Here is a 20,009-nt window from a genome sequence, read left to right as displayed (position 1 = left end):
TTTATTCAGGCTTGATGAATTTATGACCATCAACTAAAAATGTATAATAGGGACAATAACATTTAGCAAAGTGCTTGTCAGGAGAGTGGAAGGGAAAAAAATAGCCTGGAACATCAATAGGGCCAATAAATCCTTGACTTATTGGCAAAGAGCTAACTGTGAACATAGTCCCAAGATGAATGTCACCGATATTTCTTGGCTGGAATAATGCGTCCAGGTAAGTATTCTATGAAATGTGTTCTATGAGGAAGAATAACATCAGTTCGTTTCACTTTCTAGATCAACTCATAAAAGTCAACAAAGGCAATCATTGATTAGAAAGTAAGACAAACACTATGTACTTTTAGAAGAAAAAAATAAAAATAATCCCCAAAGAAGTATCAAAGGCATCTCTTTAGGGAAGTCTTCCCCTAATTGCTTTCACCCTACCCTACACTTTCTCTAAGACGCTCAATTTATCTCTTTCTTTGTTTTGATCATACAGTGGGAATGATAATGGTACCAATATCAAAGAGCTTTTGTGAAAATTAAATGAGTTAATAAATATACAGCCTTTTGAAGAGTGAACAGAGACTAGTAGGCATTCAACAAATGTCAGCTATTATCTATTATATCATCACCATCACCACAGTATATTGAAATAATCTGGTTCTTACATTTCTCCCCATTTAGAATTAAAGATCTTTTAAGGAAGAGCTTTTCATCTTTACAGACATAGTGCTTTATACCACAGTGCCTCGCAGAGAGGAGGTACTCAGTAAGTGTTTCCTTAGCTAAACTGAGGTATAATTTATACTTCTAGTAAATTTTGTCCGGGCTGCTGCTTCAGAGTTTCAATGGATCCAAATTCCTGAGAAGATATCAAGTAGGAAATAAGGGAGAGATGTTTTCATAAGTCATCCCTGGCAGTCCAACAGACTAGACTGCCCAGCCTTAGTTAATATTGTGTTTGTGATTATTTTGCTGATAGGAATGTAAAGTTTATGATTCCCTTGATATATAGTTATAGGCTCTAACACTTAGAAATGAGGAGCAAATATACAAATATACAGAAGGAATCTTCTGGGATATGTCTCCCCAAGTGAAGTCATCATATAGATACGTCACCATACAATAGCTGCATTTTCCAGTGTATTCTGTAGAACACAGGTCCCAGTAAGAAAAGTGTTCTCTGGTTAAATTTGAGAGACACCTCAAAGCTTTATAGGAGGTGTAGAATGAACATTAGCATATTAAATAGTCTGAAAAATCCTGAAGAAAAAAAATCTTTGATTAATTCACCATTTCTTAAATTTGAAGGTCATAGAAGACATTTTCCTAATCTAATTCCAATTGACGTCTCATAAAGTTAGTGTTCCATGAATCAAACTTTAGGAAAAAACCATACTATGGAAACATATTTATCCGGATATCCATTTTTTCTCAGTAAATCTCTTTGTAATTCATTTTTATAAATTCCAAGTCCATACGCACACAGATAGAAATGCACATCTTGGTTAATTTGGATGCTCAGGGAATAGTAGGATGTTCTAGCCAACTTAACCATAGAGTAGGTGCTAAGATGTGTTTAACCTTTGTTAAAAAGTATTCTGGGGATGGTTGGCTGGCTCATTTGGTAGAGCATGTGACTCTTGCTCCCAGGCTTTTGAGTTTTAGCCCCACGTTGGGTGTAGAGATTACTTAAAAATAAAATCTTAAAAAAAAAAAAGAAAAACATACTGAAGCAATCTTAAACTTTAGTATGATAGAGTCACCTGGAAATTTTTTAAAGTGCATGTTTGATTCAGTAGGTCTGGGATGGAATAAGAAGTTCTGTATTTTCTAATCAGCAACCAGATGATGCCAGTGGGGCTGGTCTATGGGCCACACACTGAGTAGCAGGTTACTTTTCCACCTTGGTAAGCACAGTAGAATAAATAAAATTGTTATTTTGAATAACATTGTACATGTTGATAGAGACACATACTGAGATAGTTAGGATTTTTTAATATCATATCATAATATTGACTTGTTTTCCTCATACTACCTTCCTCAGAAAAGAAAGGTGGGAACTAACTGGGAGAAAAGTTCTAGTTACAGCAATATTTCTATCAGCATCTAGCATGAAATCTGGTACACTCTAACATAAATGTTAGGTACAGGGGCCCCTGGGTGCTCAGTCAATTAAGCATCCGACTCTTGATTTTGGCTTAGGTCATGGTCTCACAGAGTCCTGGGATCAAGCCCCACATTGGGCTTCGCACTCAGCAGGGATCCCCCACTTGTGCATGTTCTTTCTTTCTCTCTCTATCATAAATAAATAAATCTTTTTAAAAAAATAAAATGTGTACATTATTTATCATACACTTTATTATCAGAGTTACTAACTCTGAAGGTGATATGTAGACACATCTGTTAAGGAGGTGGTTAATGATATGAAGATGTTACTAAATAAAATTGAAAACTCTGCCAAATATATTGTCACTCAAATAATATACTATGAAGAGTGTAAAGGTAGGGGAAAGGATTGGATGTGCTAATAAGTGTTGGTAGTTACCCCTGGCTCAGAAAAGGAAAGAGAAGAACAAAAAGAGTAATATTCTGGAAGAAGCACCAGTAAGGAAATCCATGCTGAGGAAGTTGACACAGACAACTTGTCCCAAACATATGCTAGAATAACCATAAAATGAATGGAGATGTCCCTTCCTCAGCCATCTAATCAGTGGACCAGGGAACTATCTAGAGTACGAAAGAAGGAAATACAGATCTTCCCCCACTAATCCACGTACTTCCTACAAATTATACTAAAAGGGCTAAATTAGTATCAATTATTTTCATAACTTCCTTACTTGGTACATTAAATACCATGAAAGTATTTGTTCAGAAGTGATTAGCAATTTGACTCAGTAGTAGTTATTTCTTTTTTCTTTTTAAAGATTTATTTATTTATTTGAGAGAGAGAATGAGAGAGAGAGAGAGAGAGAGCACAAGCATGAGAAGGGAGAGGTCATAGGGAGAAGCAGTCTCCCCACAAAGCTGGGAGCCCGATGTGGAACTCGATCCTGGGACTCCAGAATCATGACCTGAGCCAAAGGCAGTTGCTTAACCAACTGAGCCACCCGGGCACCCCAGCAGTAGTAGTTTCTATCTTCAAGTGTTTCAGAATCTCACAACAACTTAAAGTGTTGAGGAACAAATTCAGAAATATTTGGTATAATTACCTTACGATGTTTCCATTTTTAAAAAATACATTAATGTAGTCTTGATGGGAGTTTTCACTGAAATGGCTTTGGTGCTTTTGGTCTTCTAATACTTAGATAATGCCTATAAATATCAACTTGGCAGGGCCCAGGAAAATTATGCTAAATGATATTTATTGGCTGATTATCAACTACTTGTAAGTAGTTCAATCAGGTCCTTCTCACTGACTGTGTCCAAGATGAGGACAGCTCCAGCCAACCACCCATCTTATCTACTACTCTCATTCCCTTCCCTTCTCTTGCCTTCCTTCCCTTTTTCTTGCCTCTCTGGTCATTCTGTATTTTTTTTTTTTTCAGTTCTCAGAATATTTCATATTCTTTCTTCCTTCTGTTTCTTTTTGGCACTGGTTATTTTCTCCAGAAGGAATAGCCATGTTATGTTGATTCCTATTAAACTTCAGGTCTCAGGTCTTACATTAAAACTCAAAACACTCAGCTCTTGTTAATTGTTCCTCATGGGCTCTCTTCCACACTCTCTGACACAATACTGATCACCTTCTGTGATCTAACATACATGTACACACGTATATACCATTTGCCTACATACATACATATATACATTTACACACACACTTACATAAACATTGTGAAAATACTGTATCTAATTTGTTAGTTTCAACTACAGTTTCACGTTTTGCTTATGTTTTTATAGAACTGGTAGTTTGGGGAACAAAACTTTAAAATCTTTGTACAAGTCTCTAGAATAGTTATGTAAGTAGTGACCATTAATAAAGAGTCAACTTTTAACTAATCTCCTTTTTCACATTCTTTTTATAAAATTCTGAAGTGGTGAGCTCTCTAGGGTTTCAAAAGCTAGAGCTGGCAACCTTTTTATATTTTGTAAGAATATGAGCCATAGCACAATAACAAAAAGAAAACAAAGCAAAAATTTAAAAACGTATTTATCTTGGTTCCAAGTTTGCCAATAAACCTTTTCTTTCTTTTTTTTTTTTTTAAGGATTTTATTTATTTATTTGACAGAGAGAGACAGCGAGAGAGGGAATACAAGCAGGGATATTGGGAGAGGGAGAAGCAAGCTTCCCGCTAAGCCTGGAACCTGATGTAGGGCTCAATCCTAGGACTCTGGGATCATGACCTGAGCCCAAGGCAGATGCTTAACAACTGGGCCACCCAGGCATCCCTAACACTTTTCTATTTCTGTTTTTTTTTTTCTTTTTTTTTATTACAGAGAGAGATCACAAGTAGGCAGAGAGGCAGGCAGAGAGAGAGAGAGGAGGAAGCAGGCTCCCTGCTGAGCAGAGAGCCCGATGTGGGACTCGATCCCAGGACCCTGAGATCATGACCTGAACCGAAGGCAGCGGCTTAACCCACTGAGCCACCCAGGCGCCCTCTATTTCTGTTTTTAATGGTTAGAGAACTTTGTTTTGTTCCCTGATGTATCCCAAACACTTGGCATATAACAGACATTCAGTATATATTCATTGAATGACTTAAAGAACAAATACGTAAGTTAGGTACATTGTACAGCATACTGTTTCAAGTCAATGTTATTTAATAGTATCTTTGAAAAACGTATTCTGAAAATGTTGCCTGTTGTCCTACAGGATAGTTACCTTATCTAAGTCACTTAATGATAAATTGACTTCCTTTCCTATTTCATCTGCTTGGTAGTTAGTACATTCTCATTTTTAAAACATTGCTGCTAGTGGTCTGAAGATATGCAGTGCACATTATCTCTCTCTCTATCTCTCTATCTATCTATCATCTATGTCTTTCCATTTTTTTAAGATCTCATTTTTAAGTAATTCTCTACTCCCAAATGAAACTTGAACTCACAACCCTGAGATCAGGAGTCATATGCTTCATCAACTGAGCCAGCCAGGTGCCCACTTTTTTTTTTTAATCTTATTTTATTTTATTATTATTATTTTAGTAGGCTCCATTCCCAGTATGGAGCTTGAACACATGACCCTGAGATTAAGAGTCACACACTTTACTGACTGAGCCAACCAGTCACCCCGCTATCTATTTAAATATATCCTGTAGAAAATGTATTAAGACTGAATATATTGTGCATCTAAGCAATTTCATAAGCAGACCCTTCATTTAGCGCTTGGGGTTAAGGAGCTTTTATTTTATTTCCTAAGGTCCTGTGGATTTTAAAGAAGTAATTATCTTTGACATAGGTATTTTTGATCAATAAAGAGTAGGAACTCTGTAATATTATTTCCCATCTTCTATCATATAGGACAATAATAGTTATTATAATACTAGTTTTCATTTCTTGAAGGCTTACTATAATAGGCAGTGCACTAAACAGTTCACATACCTTTTTTTTCACATCTTTTTTTCCCCTAAGATTTTATTTATTTATTTGAGAGAGGGAGAGAGAGAGCTAGCAAGAGAATACACAAGGAAGGGGGGACAGGGAGAGGGAGAAGCATACTCCCCACTGAGCAGGAAGCCTGACCATGTGGGTGGGGCTCGATCCTAGGACCTGGGATCATAACCTGAGCTGAAGGCAGATGCTTAACCAACTGAGCCACGCAGACACCCCTCATATACTTTATCTTATATAGCTATCATTACAGCCCTATGGGGAGAAAAAATATCAAAGTCCAAACAGCTTTAATAGCTGGCACAGGGTCACATAGCCATAAGGAGCAGGGAAACTTCTATTCTAGATCATTCTAGATCTGTTATTAAAATGAAAGTCCGAGTACAAAGAGCAAGAGTGAAACCGTATTCTCAAAGAAATAGTAAGATGTAGATAGAAATTTTGAGCTCAATGTCAAAAGTGAGCTGGGCCACCTTCTGTCTTTTACAATCTGAGAGAAAAACAAACAAGCCCACTCAAATTTCATGTAGATACCACCTGTCCGATGTTTAAAAACATGTATTTATTAAGAGCAATAGAATTTTTTTCCTTTAAATTAATCTTAAATGAATATTTCCCATTATATTGCTACCTTCTGGTCACTGTTTCTGAGCTAGAATACGGAGTCCTTGGTGGGAAAAGGAAGTACATGATCATCAATCTCCACTAATAGTCTTGAATATTTTTAGTTGTCAAGTTAAGAGTTATGTCGTTTCGGCAACTACTCATGTATTTAGATGAAGTCTTAATACACATTGAACATCTGTGGAAGCTCTGACTGCACCCTTCACGGTCATGTTTCAGATAATGTCTCGTTAACTGAGCCCCTATTTTTAAAAAAATTTACTCTTTTTTCATATAAATCTCCTCTTGGAATTATGTTACAAAAAAGCAAAATCTATTCGATAAAAATTTAGTATTTGAGGAAAGAGTAGAGGATTATTGCTATGTTCTAACTTAGTTTATGATACAGGGGTACATTAGGGTTGTGTCAGCCAAAGTGTATTCATAATGACACCCAAACCCATGGTTTTTCAGTTGTTCAAATTCACCGTGGAGATAGATGAAAGCTTGAATGACCCAAGTACTCTTTATCAGTTTGAGTCTGCTTATTGCCTACGTCCTACTCATATATTTAGTCTTAAGATATTTTTACAGGGGCACCTGGGTGGCTCAGTGGGTTAAGCCTCTGCCTTCAGCTTGGGTCATGATCTTAGGGTCCTGGGATCAAGCCCTGCATCAGGCTCTCTGCTCAGCAGAGAGCTAGCTTCCCCCTTTCTCTCTGCCTGCTGCTCTGCTTACTTGTGATCTCTCTCTCTCTCTGTCAAATAAATAAATAAAATCTTTAAAATAATTTTACATACCCTCTTCTAAAGTAAGTGCTATACCAAATGTGGGGTTTGAACTCACAACCCTAAGATCAAGAGTCACCTGCTCTATCAAGCCAGCCAGCTGCCCCTTAAGATAATTTTAAACATATCTCCCTCTTCATCATCCTTTTCCCCCCTCTTTTATTTCTCACCTTGTTTTCCAAAATGTGGTGCTGCAGGAAACAATTTTACTTCATGCAGGGTGAGGAAAGAGATTACTTTTATGAATATTGTACTCTTTTCACCAAACAAGTTAAAATTTGTGCCGCTTATCAATGAAAAAAGGAACTAGTGTGTTGGAGTGTACTAAGAATTTCATAACCTCTCTCCCATGGACCAGCATATGAAGGATGGAAAGATTCATCTCTTTTGTACAAGTCAAGCTTTTCCCCAGGGACCACTAGTTCACTTACTTTTGCAAGCATCTGGAGCAGAGAAGGGTCTCCGGAGGTCCCGGTAGAAGCCTGGCTTACATCGCTGGCAATGCTGACCTTCCGTGTTGTGTTGACAATCCATACAGACGCCACCGCTGCGATTGCCTGACGCCTCCCACACGCTAATGTCGAAGTGACAGGCATCCGCATGCCCATTGCACTTGCAGGCTGGGTGGGGGGGAAAGGTCATGGCAGGAAAAACAAATAATTAAAATAACATTCTCTAATATTCAGGCTGTTAAAGAGGAGGTAAACGATTGCTAAGTTTTTTTTTTTAATTGAAGCATAACTAACATACAGTGTTGGTATTTAATTTTATTTTTGGTTTTTTAAGTAGTGCACATTTGCACAGTACAAGATTCAAAAAAGCCTATAAAAAGGCAGAGACTTTTATTTAGTTTTAAAATATTAAATTAAAAAATTAAGTTGTAGAATATGCTTGAAAGTCAGCAAAGCATGGATGTATCTTCTTAGACAGAGATATTACTATTTCCTTAGCAGCTGGGGTTGACATTTGTTTTGGAAAGACTATTTGAGTGGGTATCCATTTTTTACCTCTTTAACAGTAACACTTCACCATTTCCATTCCTGCTTCTTCTCAAGCACCAGTGTCATCACTAGGAGTCCCCTGACCGTGCTTAGAAAACCCTACACTGTCAGACGTCATTTGAAAATGAAAATTCATATTGCAGTCACAGATCTAAATTCATGCTCACTAATGAACCTGGAAAGAACCTTGTAGTGGACAGGGGTTAGTAACTTGGCAGGTAAACTGATTTGTCTTTCATGAGGCACTATTCCTCAGTATTTGATGTACTGGTGGAATACAAGACAGTCTCCTGTAGAAGCTGGGTTTTTGGTGGTTTGGTTTTGTTTTTAGAAGGGGTCTGCATTATTTCTTTTGTAATAATTTCTCCAAGGCACTTATAAGATTATCAATAACACCAAGTGACAAGTCTCTGTGTTCTAGATGTATTTAGATACACAGTTGGTGTCTGTGGAAAGACCAGAATGGCACTCTAGGAATTTAGGAGAAATTCTTTAGATTCTCTTGATGAGTGATTTAGAATAAGAATCCAGACTTTTTCCTGGAGGTCAACTGTGTTTGTGCTATTGTTTTTTCATTGTTTCCTTGACATGTTATGATATTTTGATGAGATTCACAATCTTTAGAAAGCATAATATAAGATAATTTAAAATTTATGTTTAGAGGAAATCCTTTACATTTCTGAGAAACTAAAATAAATCAACTAGGATTCCAAATTATGTATGGGAAGAGACTTCCCACAACGTTACTGACAGTACTTGCCTTTAAAATTCTTGCAAAACTGAAGTTTTTAAGTATAAACATTGTTACGGGCATGCGTATTTCTCTGAACGTTTTGAATCGCAAAGAAAAAAATGGTTTGTATTCCCATATTTTTTACCCTCTTATCAATCTCCAACCTCAGACCCAAAGTTAGCCCTAGTAATGCAGTCTCATTCTTGACGAACTGGCTTAATTTCAAATCTGACTTGTCATTTTAAGTATCATAAGTGAAGGCATCAAGGTATTATGGAAGAAACATTTAATTTGGAGACTGAAGAGCTTGGATCAAGTCCTGACTATCATTTACTATCTTTGACAAGTTACTTAATCTTACTGAGCCTCAATTTCCTGATCTCTCACGTGGGATTAAACCACCTGGTTGCTGTATAGGGCTGTTTTGAGAACTGAATTTGAGATAGCCATTTTCATGATTATAATTTGGTATCTCCGCTACAAGGGTGATTGTTCGCCATAATTCTCAGGGTCTCTTGTGTCTAGCCATGTTTTTATTTTGTCAACTTCTCAAGAAGGGTGCATTGGTCCTGCAAAATATCCAAGAAAATGGGCAACACATTGTTGGCAAAATAGTCATATTGGCAACTTTGCAAGCAGTGATTGCTTCCAATGGTTGAGGTCATAGTGAGCAGTGATATGAGCTATGTTTGTGTAGGTCACAGTGCCTTTCACCCACTGCTTTATATTGTGTTTCTAGAGACAACAAGCAGTCCACAGATAAGTTTACTTTACAAAGAAGGCTTTTAGTCTTGTCAGCTTGGTACTCACTTCTGCACTCATGAGGAGATCCTGTTTTGCCATCAGCTGCCTCCCAAGGGCGGTCGTTGTATAATGGTGCACAGTGTTGGCAGTGGGTACCTGCTGTGTTGTGCTTACACATACACTTTCCATGGACCTACAAACAAAAATAAGTAAGAGTTGTGAGGCACAAACAATGTCAGGAAGGAATATTCTTCCCACAATCTTATCTCATTGGTTGGCTTTAGGCATATGACATGCATTCACTTTCCTAAAGAAGTCATCAAGGTGTGAGGTCCTTTCTTTAGTTTGTCCTCTGATTCATTCAGAAGATTACATAGAAGGGGCACATGGATAGCTCAGTCAGTGAAGCATCTGACTCTTGATCTCAGTTTGGGTCTTGATCTCAGGATTGTGAGTTCAAGACCCGAGTTGGGCTCCACTCTGGGTGTGGAGCCAACTATAAAAAAAAAAAAAAAGCTTACATAATACATTTTTCTTGGCTGTAGGTTACATGACCCTATATGAGTAATTCTGCAGTACTGGCAAGATATTTACTTAAAATTTTAATACCTTAAAATTTTTCAAATTCTTTACACAAAAGTACGACATCTTCACTATAAAAAATTTGGAAATCTGTAAATATGATGATTTCATATCACAATCACCATTTGAAGTTTACATTTCCAGTACTTTAAAAATACAATTATACATATATATATTAAAGATTTTATTTATTAGAGAGAGAGAAAGTGAAACAGAACATGAGAAAGGAGAGGGTCAGAGTGAGAAGCAGACTCCCATCTGAGCAGGGAGCCCAATTCGGGACTTGATCCTGGGACCCCAGGATCATGCACTGAACCAAAGGCAGTCACTTAACCAACTGAGCCACCCAGGTGCCTCTCTCACTCTCTCTACATATATATATATACACATACATCTTTATCTATATATATATATAAAATCTCTCTCTCTATATATATATATAATCTTTATATATATATATATATATGTATAAAGATTTTATTTATTTATTTGACAGAGAGCAAGTGTATGAGAGAGCACAAGCAGCGGGAGTGGCAGAGGGAGATGGAGAAGCAGACCCCCACTGAGCACAGAGCCCGACAGGAGGCTCAATCCCAGGACCCTGAGATCATGACCTGAGCCAAAGGCAGATGCTTAACCCACTGAGCTACCCAGGTGCCCCAAAATACAATTATATTTAAAACTTCTTTTTTCATATAATAATATATTGATATAATCTTTCCATTTCATTAAATATTCTTGTATAGCACACTTTTTTAAAAAAATATTTTATTTATTTATTTGACAGATGGAGATCACAAGTAGGCAAGGAGGCAGGTAGAGAGAGAGAAGGGGAAGCAGGCTCCCTGCTGAGCAGAAAGCCCAATACGGGGCTTGATCCCAGGACCCTGTGATCATGACCTGGGCTGAAGGCAGAGGCTTTAACCCACTGAGCCACCCAGGCACCCCTATAGCACACATTTTAATGGCTCCCTTGTATGGTATACAATTTATTTGACCAATCGCCTATTTTTGGTTATTTAGGTTTTAAGTATTTTTACATATTATATTTTAGTTCTATAACAAATATCCTTGTAGCTATTTGTGTACATCTTTATTTATTTAGAATGTGTTTTCCAGAAGTAAAACTGAAAATCAAAATCAAAATATATATATATTTCAAAATATATATCAAAATCAAAATCAAATATATATATTTTAAGGCTTTGAATGTATTATGTCATAATGACCATAATGATTTTGTTTTAATCCCACAATTCAGAGTGGTTGAGTTTATTAAAATAGTGTTCCTCATAGGGAGGCATACTTCAGTAGAATTCTCTAAGATCTGAGAGTTTTACGAGAATTTTAATTTTTTTTTGTAGGCTCTCACCAACAGTTTCTAAAAATTAAGCTCTTGGGTCATCATACTCCCTAATACCTAAGGACTGCCATGAACTCCAGCACCAACATGCACTTATTGACACGTGATGTCATGACTGTACAAATGAAAGCTTTGTAAAGTAGCTCAGAATGGGATCTCTAAATCTGGATCTATGAGTCTTGTTTTGTTTTCCTTGAGAAACAGCCTAACAGGCAAATTAGCATGAAAGTAATAGATGATAGCAACTAATCAACAAATATTTAATGTATTTCCACCAGGATATATAGTATGTTAGGCAATGTTTGGTACACAAAGCATTATAAAACTTAATTTCTGTGTTTAAGAATAGTATAATGCAGATGGATTAAAAATATTTACATAGAAAAAATTTACAGATAAACAGAACAATAAATACTGAAGAAAATAAAAGGATGTTGGAATTTAACAGATGCAGGAATCACCACAGTTGATAGTTGGGGAGGGCTTTAGGAAGGGGGTTGGATTTTAAGCTAGTCCTTAAAGATGGGCAGTATTTCTGACAGGTAGAAGAGAAGAGACTTCCCAGGAAGAGGAAACAAGATGAACCAAGGTATGGTGCTAGGAGGCTAGGGAGAATCTGTGAACAAAGTTCATTTGAGTACAACCAAAATATTTTGACTGCAGTGATAAAGGAAGTACTAGAAATGACATGTACTCGAAGTGGCCAGAATCAAAAGGAATCAAACCCTAGAGTTCAACAAATCTGGAAATAGCTACCCCAGTACATTGAGGTACTACTGCTTGACCCAATTTAACACGAGTTAAGTCGTGTTTTCTTACCCAGGAGCCCCTTTCTCTTTTAATTCTCTTAGCATATATGTCTTTGATTCCACTGGTAGAGGCACTTTGGATTATGCATTATCCAAGTCTGTGATATGACTTCTATGGACCTTATGCTCATAAAATGTTCAAGTGCAGGAATTATATAGGGCTTGGAGGACTGCAGGCTACTTGTGGGTGAGCCCCATGAGGTCTAAGTGGTGTAATCTGGAGAATTTCATAAATGATTTTGGTGGCTACCTTGCTAAATTTCACTTCTGTGTATTGTAATATAAGGTTTCTATACTTAATGAAAGTTAACTGTAACTGTCCTTTTAGTTCTTAGGGATTAATTAAAGTATTACTTCTTCTTAAGAGGGTAGGATTGGCTCCTTAGAGTACAATGATGTTGCAAGAATTTTTGTTAATTTTCCTTATAGAAACTGAACTAGTGTTATAGATCCAACTTACTGATGTTGGTCTTGAAATACCCAAGTGTGAGATGAGTTACAGCTACCTGTTTTCTTGGGCTTCTTTTTGTGACAGTCTCTCCAAGAGCTGGTTAGATGTCAAGTCCCATGGAGTTGTAAGATACATCTCCATTCACACATGCAGGTGAGTCCGAAAGACAAATTTGCACTTAGATTTGGAGATCTGCAGGAATTTAATTTTACTGCTCTATGAGAGTGTGGTCTTCTAGAGTACCTGGGTAGCTTAGTCAGTTGAGCTTCTACCTTCAGCTCAGATCATGATCCCTGTGTCCTGGGATCAAGTCCCATGTTGGGCTCCCTGTCCAGAAGGGAGCCTGCTTTTTCCTCTCCTCCCTGCTTGTGCTCTCCTTTGATATCTCTGTCTCTCTCTCTCCTCCAAACAAATAAATAAAATCTTAAAAGAAAAAAAAAAGAGTGTGGTCTTTTTATCCCAGCTCTTGGAAATATGATTTTCATATTTTCTGGTAGAAATGCTCCAATCCTACTGCTTTTATTAAATCTTTTAAATTCAGCATTCCTTATCATGATGAAAAAATAGAAACCCTTTATTAAATAACTTTGGCATGGGAAGGTTCTCCAAAGACTCTCAGTAAAAGCTAGATGCTGACTTCATACAAAATGGAGCCTTTGGAAAAATTGAGTAAGAAAATTCTCCCAAAGTGGAAGCGTTTAGTAAAGTGAAGACACATTTATTATATAGCTAGCAAAAGATGGTAGGATAATGAAAATTAGTGGGAAGAGTAGTTTTACAATTGTCTTAATTCTATAACCTGTAAAAATAATCCCACATACAGAACACCGAGGATACAAATATTTGATGAAGTTAGAGTCAGAATTCCTGGAATAAACCACCCCTAATTCACCACTACTGTTATATGGAGTATTATCAGAAGGGGGCATTTTAGAAAATGTTAAAAGTAAATATGGTAAAGACCAAAGTCAATAAATGCTATTTATATAAAACTTCTTAGTCCTTGATGCTGTGTCTAAAGAACATGTAGGATTTTCCTTAGATAAAAACCCCAAAGTAATATTCTGGGGAAAATCCATAAATAAAGAGGGCACGTGTTGGGGAGGTAGATTCTATATAGATCATGGAATATATTAAATATCAGCTTAGGATGCTGGAATTTACCCTGTAGGTACTGAAGATCTATTGAAGATCTTTGAATAAGGAAATGATTAAGAGGTATATTAAATACATGTTCTTTTCTTCTTTCTTAAAAAAAAAACCTTCTTTCTACCTCATTCCCATCTTGTCTCTTGTGTTCTTTCTTCCACTTCCCTTTTTACTGTTTCTATGCCATACATACATATATATGGTAAATAAATATACCAGCTTATGGTTTTTTGTTTGTTTGTTTGTTTGTTTTTACCCCAGCTTATGGTTTCCAACAGCCAGTGGCACTCACATATATTTTCTGATCATGCTCAAAAATCTAAAATGTTGTTCATTCTTATTGCCTTTTAGCATCTTTTCTCCTTTTAAACAACCATTTACTGAGTACTGTATAAAGATAGATGCTGTGAAGTATTGTTCATTTTCTTTAGAGGAACTAAACTATCATTATAGGTCAGTTTATCAGGTTTGGTCTTGGAATGCCTGAGCCTAGAAGTAAAACCCAGCCGTAGCCCACAAATTGCAGGCCTCAGGAGGGCACAGACATCTAGGGAAACCTCATCAAACATTCACATGTATCACAAGATAATGGGGGCAGGTCCTTTCCCTCTGGAGTACAGATTTCAGAGCATTCCCTTGCTCCCACATGCTGAGAATTGGGATGAGCCTCCCAGGGCCTGAAAAATGCCGGCCCAGCAAATTTTTCTGCACACAGAAAAATTCGAGGAGCTGTCATTTTGAGAATTACCAAAAATAGCTGTAAATCATTATCTAGACCATCTGAAACAAGAAATCCTTCCTCAGCGATACAACCATTACTGTTCAAGCTTGAAAGATCACCCACTATTTGATGCTTGTGAAAAATGTGCAAGTAAAACTAGGTCTTTATTGGGGGGAAGAAAAACAACAGAAAAAGGAAACTTTAGTACCAAGTTAAACATAGCTGTTGTTTGATACACAAACATGAATTAATAAAGGGCAGGAAAATGGGATTATATACTTAAGGTGTAGTTGAAGAAGAGGGGTGGCTGGTTGTCTGATTGGAAAAGGAGAAATTGACTTTAACCACAAGTTTATAACTCCTAATTATCTAAGAGGTATACCTTGGTATTTTGGTTATTCTGTGCATTTTGTAATCCCCTTTTTTATACTAAGAACTATTTTTATACTAAGAACTATTCTGTTGATGTCAAAAATTTTCCTACTTGTATCTAATATTATTTGTTGTTAATATTAACCTATATGCAAGTAATTTTCAGCATACTTACAGGGAAGGACTCATGCAAACTTTGAACCACTAATTTAAGCAATTATTGGAAAAGGCATGCTCATTAGTAACTATGCACTTTAGTGCCATATATATATCTATATAGATATATATATTAAAGATATATTATATACATTATATCTATATATATCTATTATATATATTTTATATATATATATATAAAATATCTATTTGGCTCTAATATATATATTAGCCAAATAGGTAAGGAGAGAAAATGCAATTTCTTCATATTTGAAGCTACAAACATAGGAATCTAAGTTGGGGGCAAAATGAGGAAATTATTATCTTTCAGATCCATCACTGGAAGATAGGTCTTGCCTCAAAACGCTGCTTCTTCATTGTTGTTCCTTTTGGGGCAGAAGAAATTCCAGCAGTCTGTACCCATGGAGTTGAGGAAATTGGCCATGGCAAGAGAATGTGAGAATTGGATCATTGGTAGTGTCAGGTATATATGGGTTGGACAGTCACTTATCAAGATGTTGTAGAATACTTAAACATTAGATGGGAGATTGACTTAGACAACATTCAGGGTCCTATCAGTCTTAGGATTCTATTTTTTTTTTAATTATTTTTTATTAATGAGAGAGAGAGAGAGCAAGAGCGAGCGAGTGCGAGGACAAGCAGGGGGAGAGCAAGGAGCAAGGAGCCCTATGTGGGACTCCATCCTACCATGCTGGGATTGGGATCATGACCTGAGCCGAAGGCGAACGCTCAACTGACTAAGCCACCCAGGTGTCCCAGGATTCTATGATTTTAAGGCCTTCCTCTCTGTGTTGGAAATACCGTTGGTTGTAGGCAACTACCCATAATCTTTTCTGAATTCCCAAGAAGACTTATGTGGCTGGGTCCTACTGCCAACTCACCAATGCAGAACATTTCCAGATCATCTGAAAATCAAAGGGATTTTGGAAGAGCTAGAAGAGTATCTCTTCCTTCCTGCAGGCACTTCTTGTGACACACAGATGAAGAAGTAAATAAATGTTAATAGATAGTCTCTGAAGACAGACTTTCATTTGTTGATATTCACTATACCTAAACGAGCATAAATTCTATTCTTTTTATTTTTCTTCTACTGTTTTCCACCCCTGCTGCATTTTTAAGAAATTATGGGCTAAATATCATTCTAGCTCCTGCCTTCCAAATAAAGGTATACTTCATGATCTAGTAATGCTTGCTACAGACATTCACTATAATGGAAATTACCGAGGCAAAAAATCAATCCGGTTAATGCTTTGGAGGACTCATATTAATTCTTTTAGGAATGCCTGAAAAAAAATTGCTTCCCAACTGCTTTCCAAGAAAGAAAGGAACAGCTGTTGCTCATGTCCTACTAAAAATTATAATGAAAATTAGTGGTGGGGGGGAGCCTTCACAGCTAAGTATTCAGAAATTCTTGAATTTCATCAAGTAAGTGATTTTCTTGTGCCATGGTGCCTTTATTGTTTACATATACATGATTTTTTCATTTTTCCCATTCAACTTTGAATTCCAGTGGCAAATGAGTCTTCTTTCATACTGTCATTGGAACGTTAAAAAATGTTTGTGAAAAGAGAATGCAAACAGTGCCTATTCTATGAACCAAAGGAAAATGCCCACTTACAGGCAGCTGCAGCAATTCACAGAACTCTATTTAACTATGACAAATGATTTAGAAGTGGAACAATGCTACACAGCAATTTAAGACAAAATGTGAAGGCAAAAACTGATTCATTTCCCTTTTAGAAGAAAAGGATTAACTTCTAAAAGAATGAACTTCTTATGCATGCAAAGAGATAAACTCTAATAACGGCTAGCCTGTTAGAGCCTTCCCCTCTCAAGCTGGACAAAAACCACAGACAACAATGATGCAGCACAAACCTTTGAATAGAAAGCATTGTGAGGAAAACATGTCTTTTCATTAACAAATAAAATATCCCTTTTCTCCATTAAAGGTTTGGATGTTTTAATTTAACAGAAGATGTGGGAGTGCTATGGTGAATATGAAGCCTAATAATTGAGTTTGATGGAAAAGGTGGCTTGAAACATACTGTTTCAGAATGGGCCAAAAAGGTTGAAGGCTGAGTATTCCAAACCCTTGCCCAATAATATATATAGCAAGAATGCAACCAATTGAAAAGTTTTATGATCCATTCATTGGTCTGAACTTGGACACTAGAGAAAGCAGCCCTTGTAAGAAAGTATGGGCAATAAAATAAAGTTAGATATAGAGCAGATATAATTATGATTAAAGAATGAAAACTGGCCAGTACTTTGAGACTTCTCTTGTCTCAGTTAGCCAGTTGCCTGAAATTCTTCCTGTAGAAATTCATTCCTTTAGCTTTAAATGGGGTTGGAGGTCCAGGAGCTCCATATGAAAATGCACTTATGCTCAAAAAGGGGCAAATCCTCAATTATTAGCAACGAACTTATCAGTTGGGATTATAACCATCTGTTCTCAATCGTAGAACTAGACTCCACGTTGCCTAGAGGAGGAAGAGACTTCATGATTGAGGAGAAGGGAATGTCTTAGGGGTAAAAGGAAGGAGCCAAAGACAAACTATGCCTATGTTCGCCTTCTTGCCAAGAACCTTGCTTTGGCTGAAAGAGCTGGAAAAAAGCATGATTGGAATGAATGCAAATTTCATAAGAAAACTGCATATAATGCACTGTATAGTAACCATGGGCTTATCTGCCTCCTCCGCTAGACTGTAAGCCCATTGAAGGAAGAAACTATGGGTTAAATTTCTTCGAATCTCCAGTAACTGACATGTAATAGGTTTTTAACAAGTATGTGTTAATTCTTTTTCATTCTGCAAATATTTTCAACAGAGCATTGATAACCTTAGTTATTGGATTTAGTTACATTTTATAAACTTGCCAAGAAGGCAGAGTACCAATTATGCATTTGGGAATAGGATACTTTCTTTATTTTATTTTATTTTATTTTATTTATTTATTTTTTTAAAAGATTTTATTTATTTATTTGACAGAGAGAGATCACAAGCAGGCAGAGAGGCAGGCAGAGAGAGAGGAGGAAGCAGGCTCCCTGCTGAGCAGAGAGCCCGATGCGGGCCTCGATCCCAGGACCCTGAGATCATGACCTGAGCCGAAGGCAGCGGCTTAACCCACTGAGCCACCCAGGCGCCCGGGAATAGGATACTTTCAATTGTTTGTCACAAAGCAGGATTTGGGGTAGAATAGGATTGAAAGACATTCAGGTTTGTCCAGAGTGCTTCCTATAAGGTGTATACTAGTTTACATCCAGGCAAGGCATGTTGGCAAATGCGTTCTTATCTGTAGTAGTCATCTCTAGTTGCTGTGGAAGATCTGTAAGTTTAAGGAACTTGGAGGGAATGTTCCCTCCCTCAGTCACAGAAGGAAATGAGAATAATAATAACAGTGATGATGATAAATAATAACAATAGTAGTAGATAATATTGAGTAGCTCTCTGTACTGGGCACTGTTCTGGTTCATTGCATAACTATTAACCGACTGGATTTACACAAGAACCCTGTAAGGTAGGGACAATGATCAGTGCCATTTCACAAGGGAGGAAACTGAAAGAGTCTAGATAATTTGCCTAAGGTCACAAAAGCCAGTAAGTGCTGGAGCGACAGTATTTGAATTCTAGGAGTCTGACTCCAATCATCTTAACTCCTACCTATGCTATGATAAAACCATAGGAAGAAGGATTTTGAGGGGTCCACTTCAGCCAAGTCCCTTAAGAGTGTTACCTCAGTAAAACAGATGTGTTCCAAAACAATTTGTCCTTGGAGAACTCTTCAGGACAGAAGCTGATTTGGGCTCAAAGTGAGCCATTTCATGAGGTTTCTGGTCTTGAGTGGATCATTAGTCCTGCTCCTCTGGGAGAAGCCTAGTGGTTTTGGAGATAGGAGAATACTAGCAGATTGGCCCCCATCACCCCCTGGCATGAATAAGTTGAGGGCATGTAAGGGATCTCATTGGTTCAGTGTAAAACCTGAGTCCTGAAGTTCAGTGTAAAACCCGAGTCCAAAAATTAATTAATTTCTGGGCCACTGCAAGTTTTACTTCTCAGAAACTTGGTGAACAAATTTACAAATGAAGAGGATAACAGGAATGTAAATAAACTCTAATTAAAGATTTGTTCCTTGTGGATAGCACCTCTTTATGTTGTTTACTGTCCTTTTAGATGCCATGGAGTTGGAAAGTAATATCATATAGTGTGGTGGTTTTTACAGTCAGTATTATTTATGTTATTAATAGCAGTACTGTCAGTAATTCAGGTTATGGAGAATGGTTAAGTGAAAATATTGTAGATATCCTAATGATTCAAATACATTTTTAGATTCAGGTTGCTATGTTATTTCCATTTTTTTCATGCACAAAATTTTGTATACCCCAAACTGTGATTTGTATATCTAAATGGCAGTTTATTTGTGCCATTGTGCATGCTCTTTACCACCAAAAATAAAAATAATAATAATAATAATAATAATAAATTTTAAAAAAATCAGGAGTTGAAGGAGTATTCAGAAGCATGCATACACAAACAAGCAAAATTTTCAAATGCCACCAAATTTATGTACTCCAAATTGTGGGCATTTATTCCAAGATTGTTTAAAGATGTGGTTCAGCAGCTCTTTTTTCAAATAGTATTACAGCTAGAACTAAGAACTAAAATCAAGTTTTGTGAGTTATCTTTCAACATACATCATGGCCCCTTTTGGAAAAATTAGATGATTGGTCAAACCAAAACCAAAGAAATTAAAAACAAACTCCCCAAACCTACCTGTCTGCATAAAGGAGGGCAGAAACTGCTTCAGGGTGGAGAAAAACAAATTTGTGCCTTCAAATAAATTACAAAACACTTTTGGGTTTAAAAATATTACTAATAAAGTAACCTCATTTAAAAAGTCACGTGAAAGTAGGTTTGAAAATATCCCCATTGTTTTAAAGTGTACTATTATTGGTTCAACTGTGTATTTTTTTGTTAAGTGA

The 20,009-nt window shown here is 36.8% G+C and overlaps 1 protein-coding gene across 3 annotated transcripts in view; it reads right to left on the bottom strand.

Moving 5' to 3' along the window:
• Positions 1-20,009, bottom strand: part of NTN4 (netrin 4) — a 164,247-nt gene that overhangs the window by 34,637 nt on the left and 109,601 nt on the right. For all 3 annotated transcript variants that reach the window (XM_044226889.1, XM_044226887.1, XM_044226888.1), the window contains 2 exons: positions 9,474-9,600; positions 7,361-7,549 (listed from right to left, as the gene is read on the bottom strand). In XM_044226889.1, coding sequence (XP_044082824.1) covers positions 7,361-7,549; positions 9,474-9,600 — 316 coding nt within the window. The remainder of the gene's footprint in view (positions 1-7,360; positions 7,550-9,473; positions 9,601-20,009) is intronic.

The sequence above is a fragment of the Neovison vison genome, chromosome 12 (assembly GCF_020171115.1).
Source record: "Neovison vison isolate M4711 chromosome 12, ASM_NN_V1, whole genome shotgun sequence".
NCBI classification, from domain to species: Eukaryota; Metazoa; Chordata; class Mammalia; order Carnivora; family Mustelidae; genus Neogale; species Neogale vison.
This window is presented reverse-complemented; position numbering and strand designations above follow the sequence as displayed.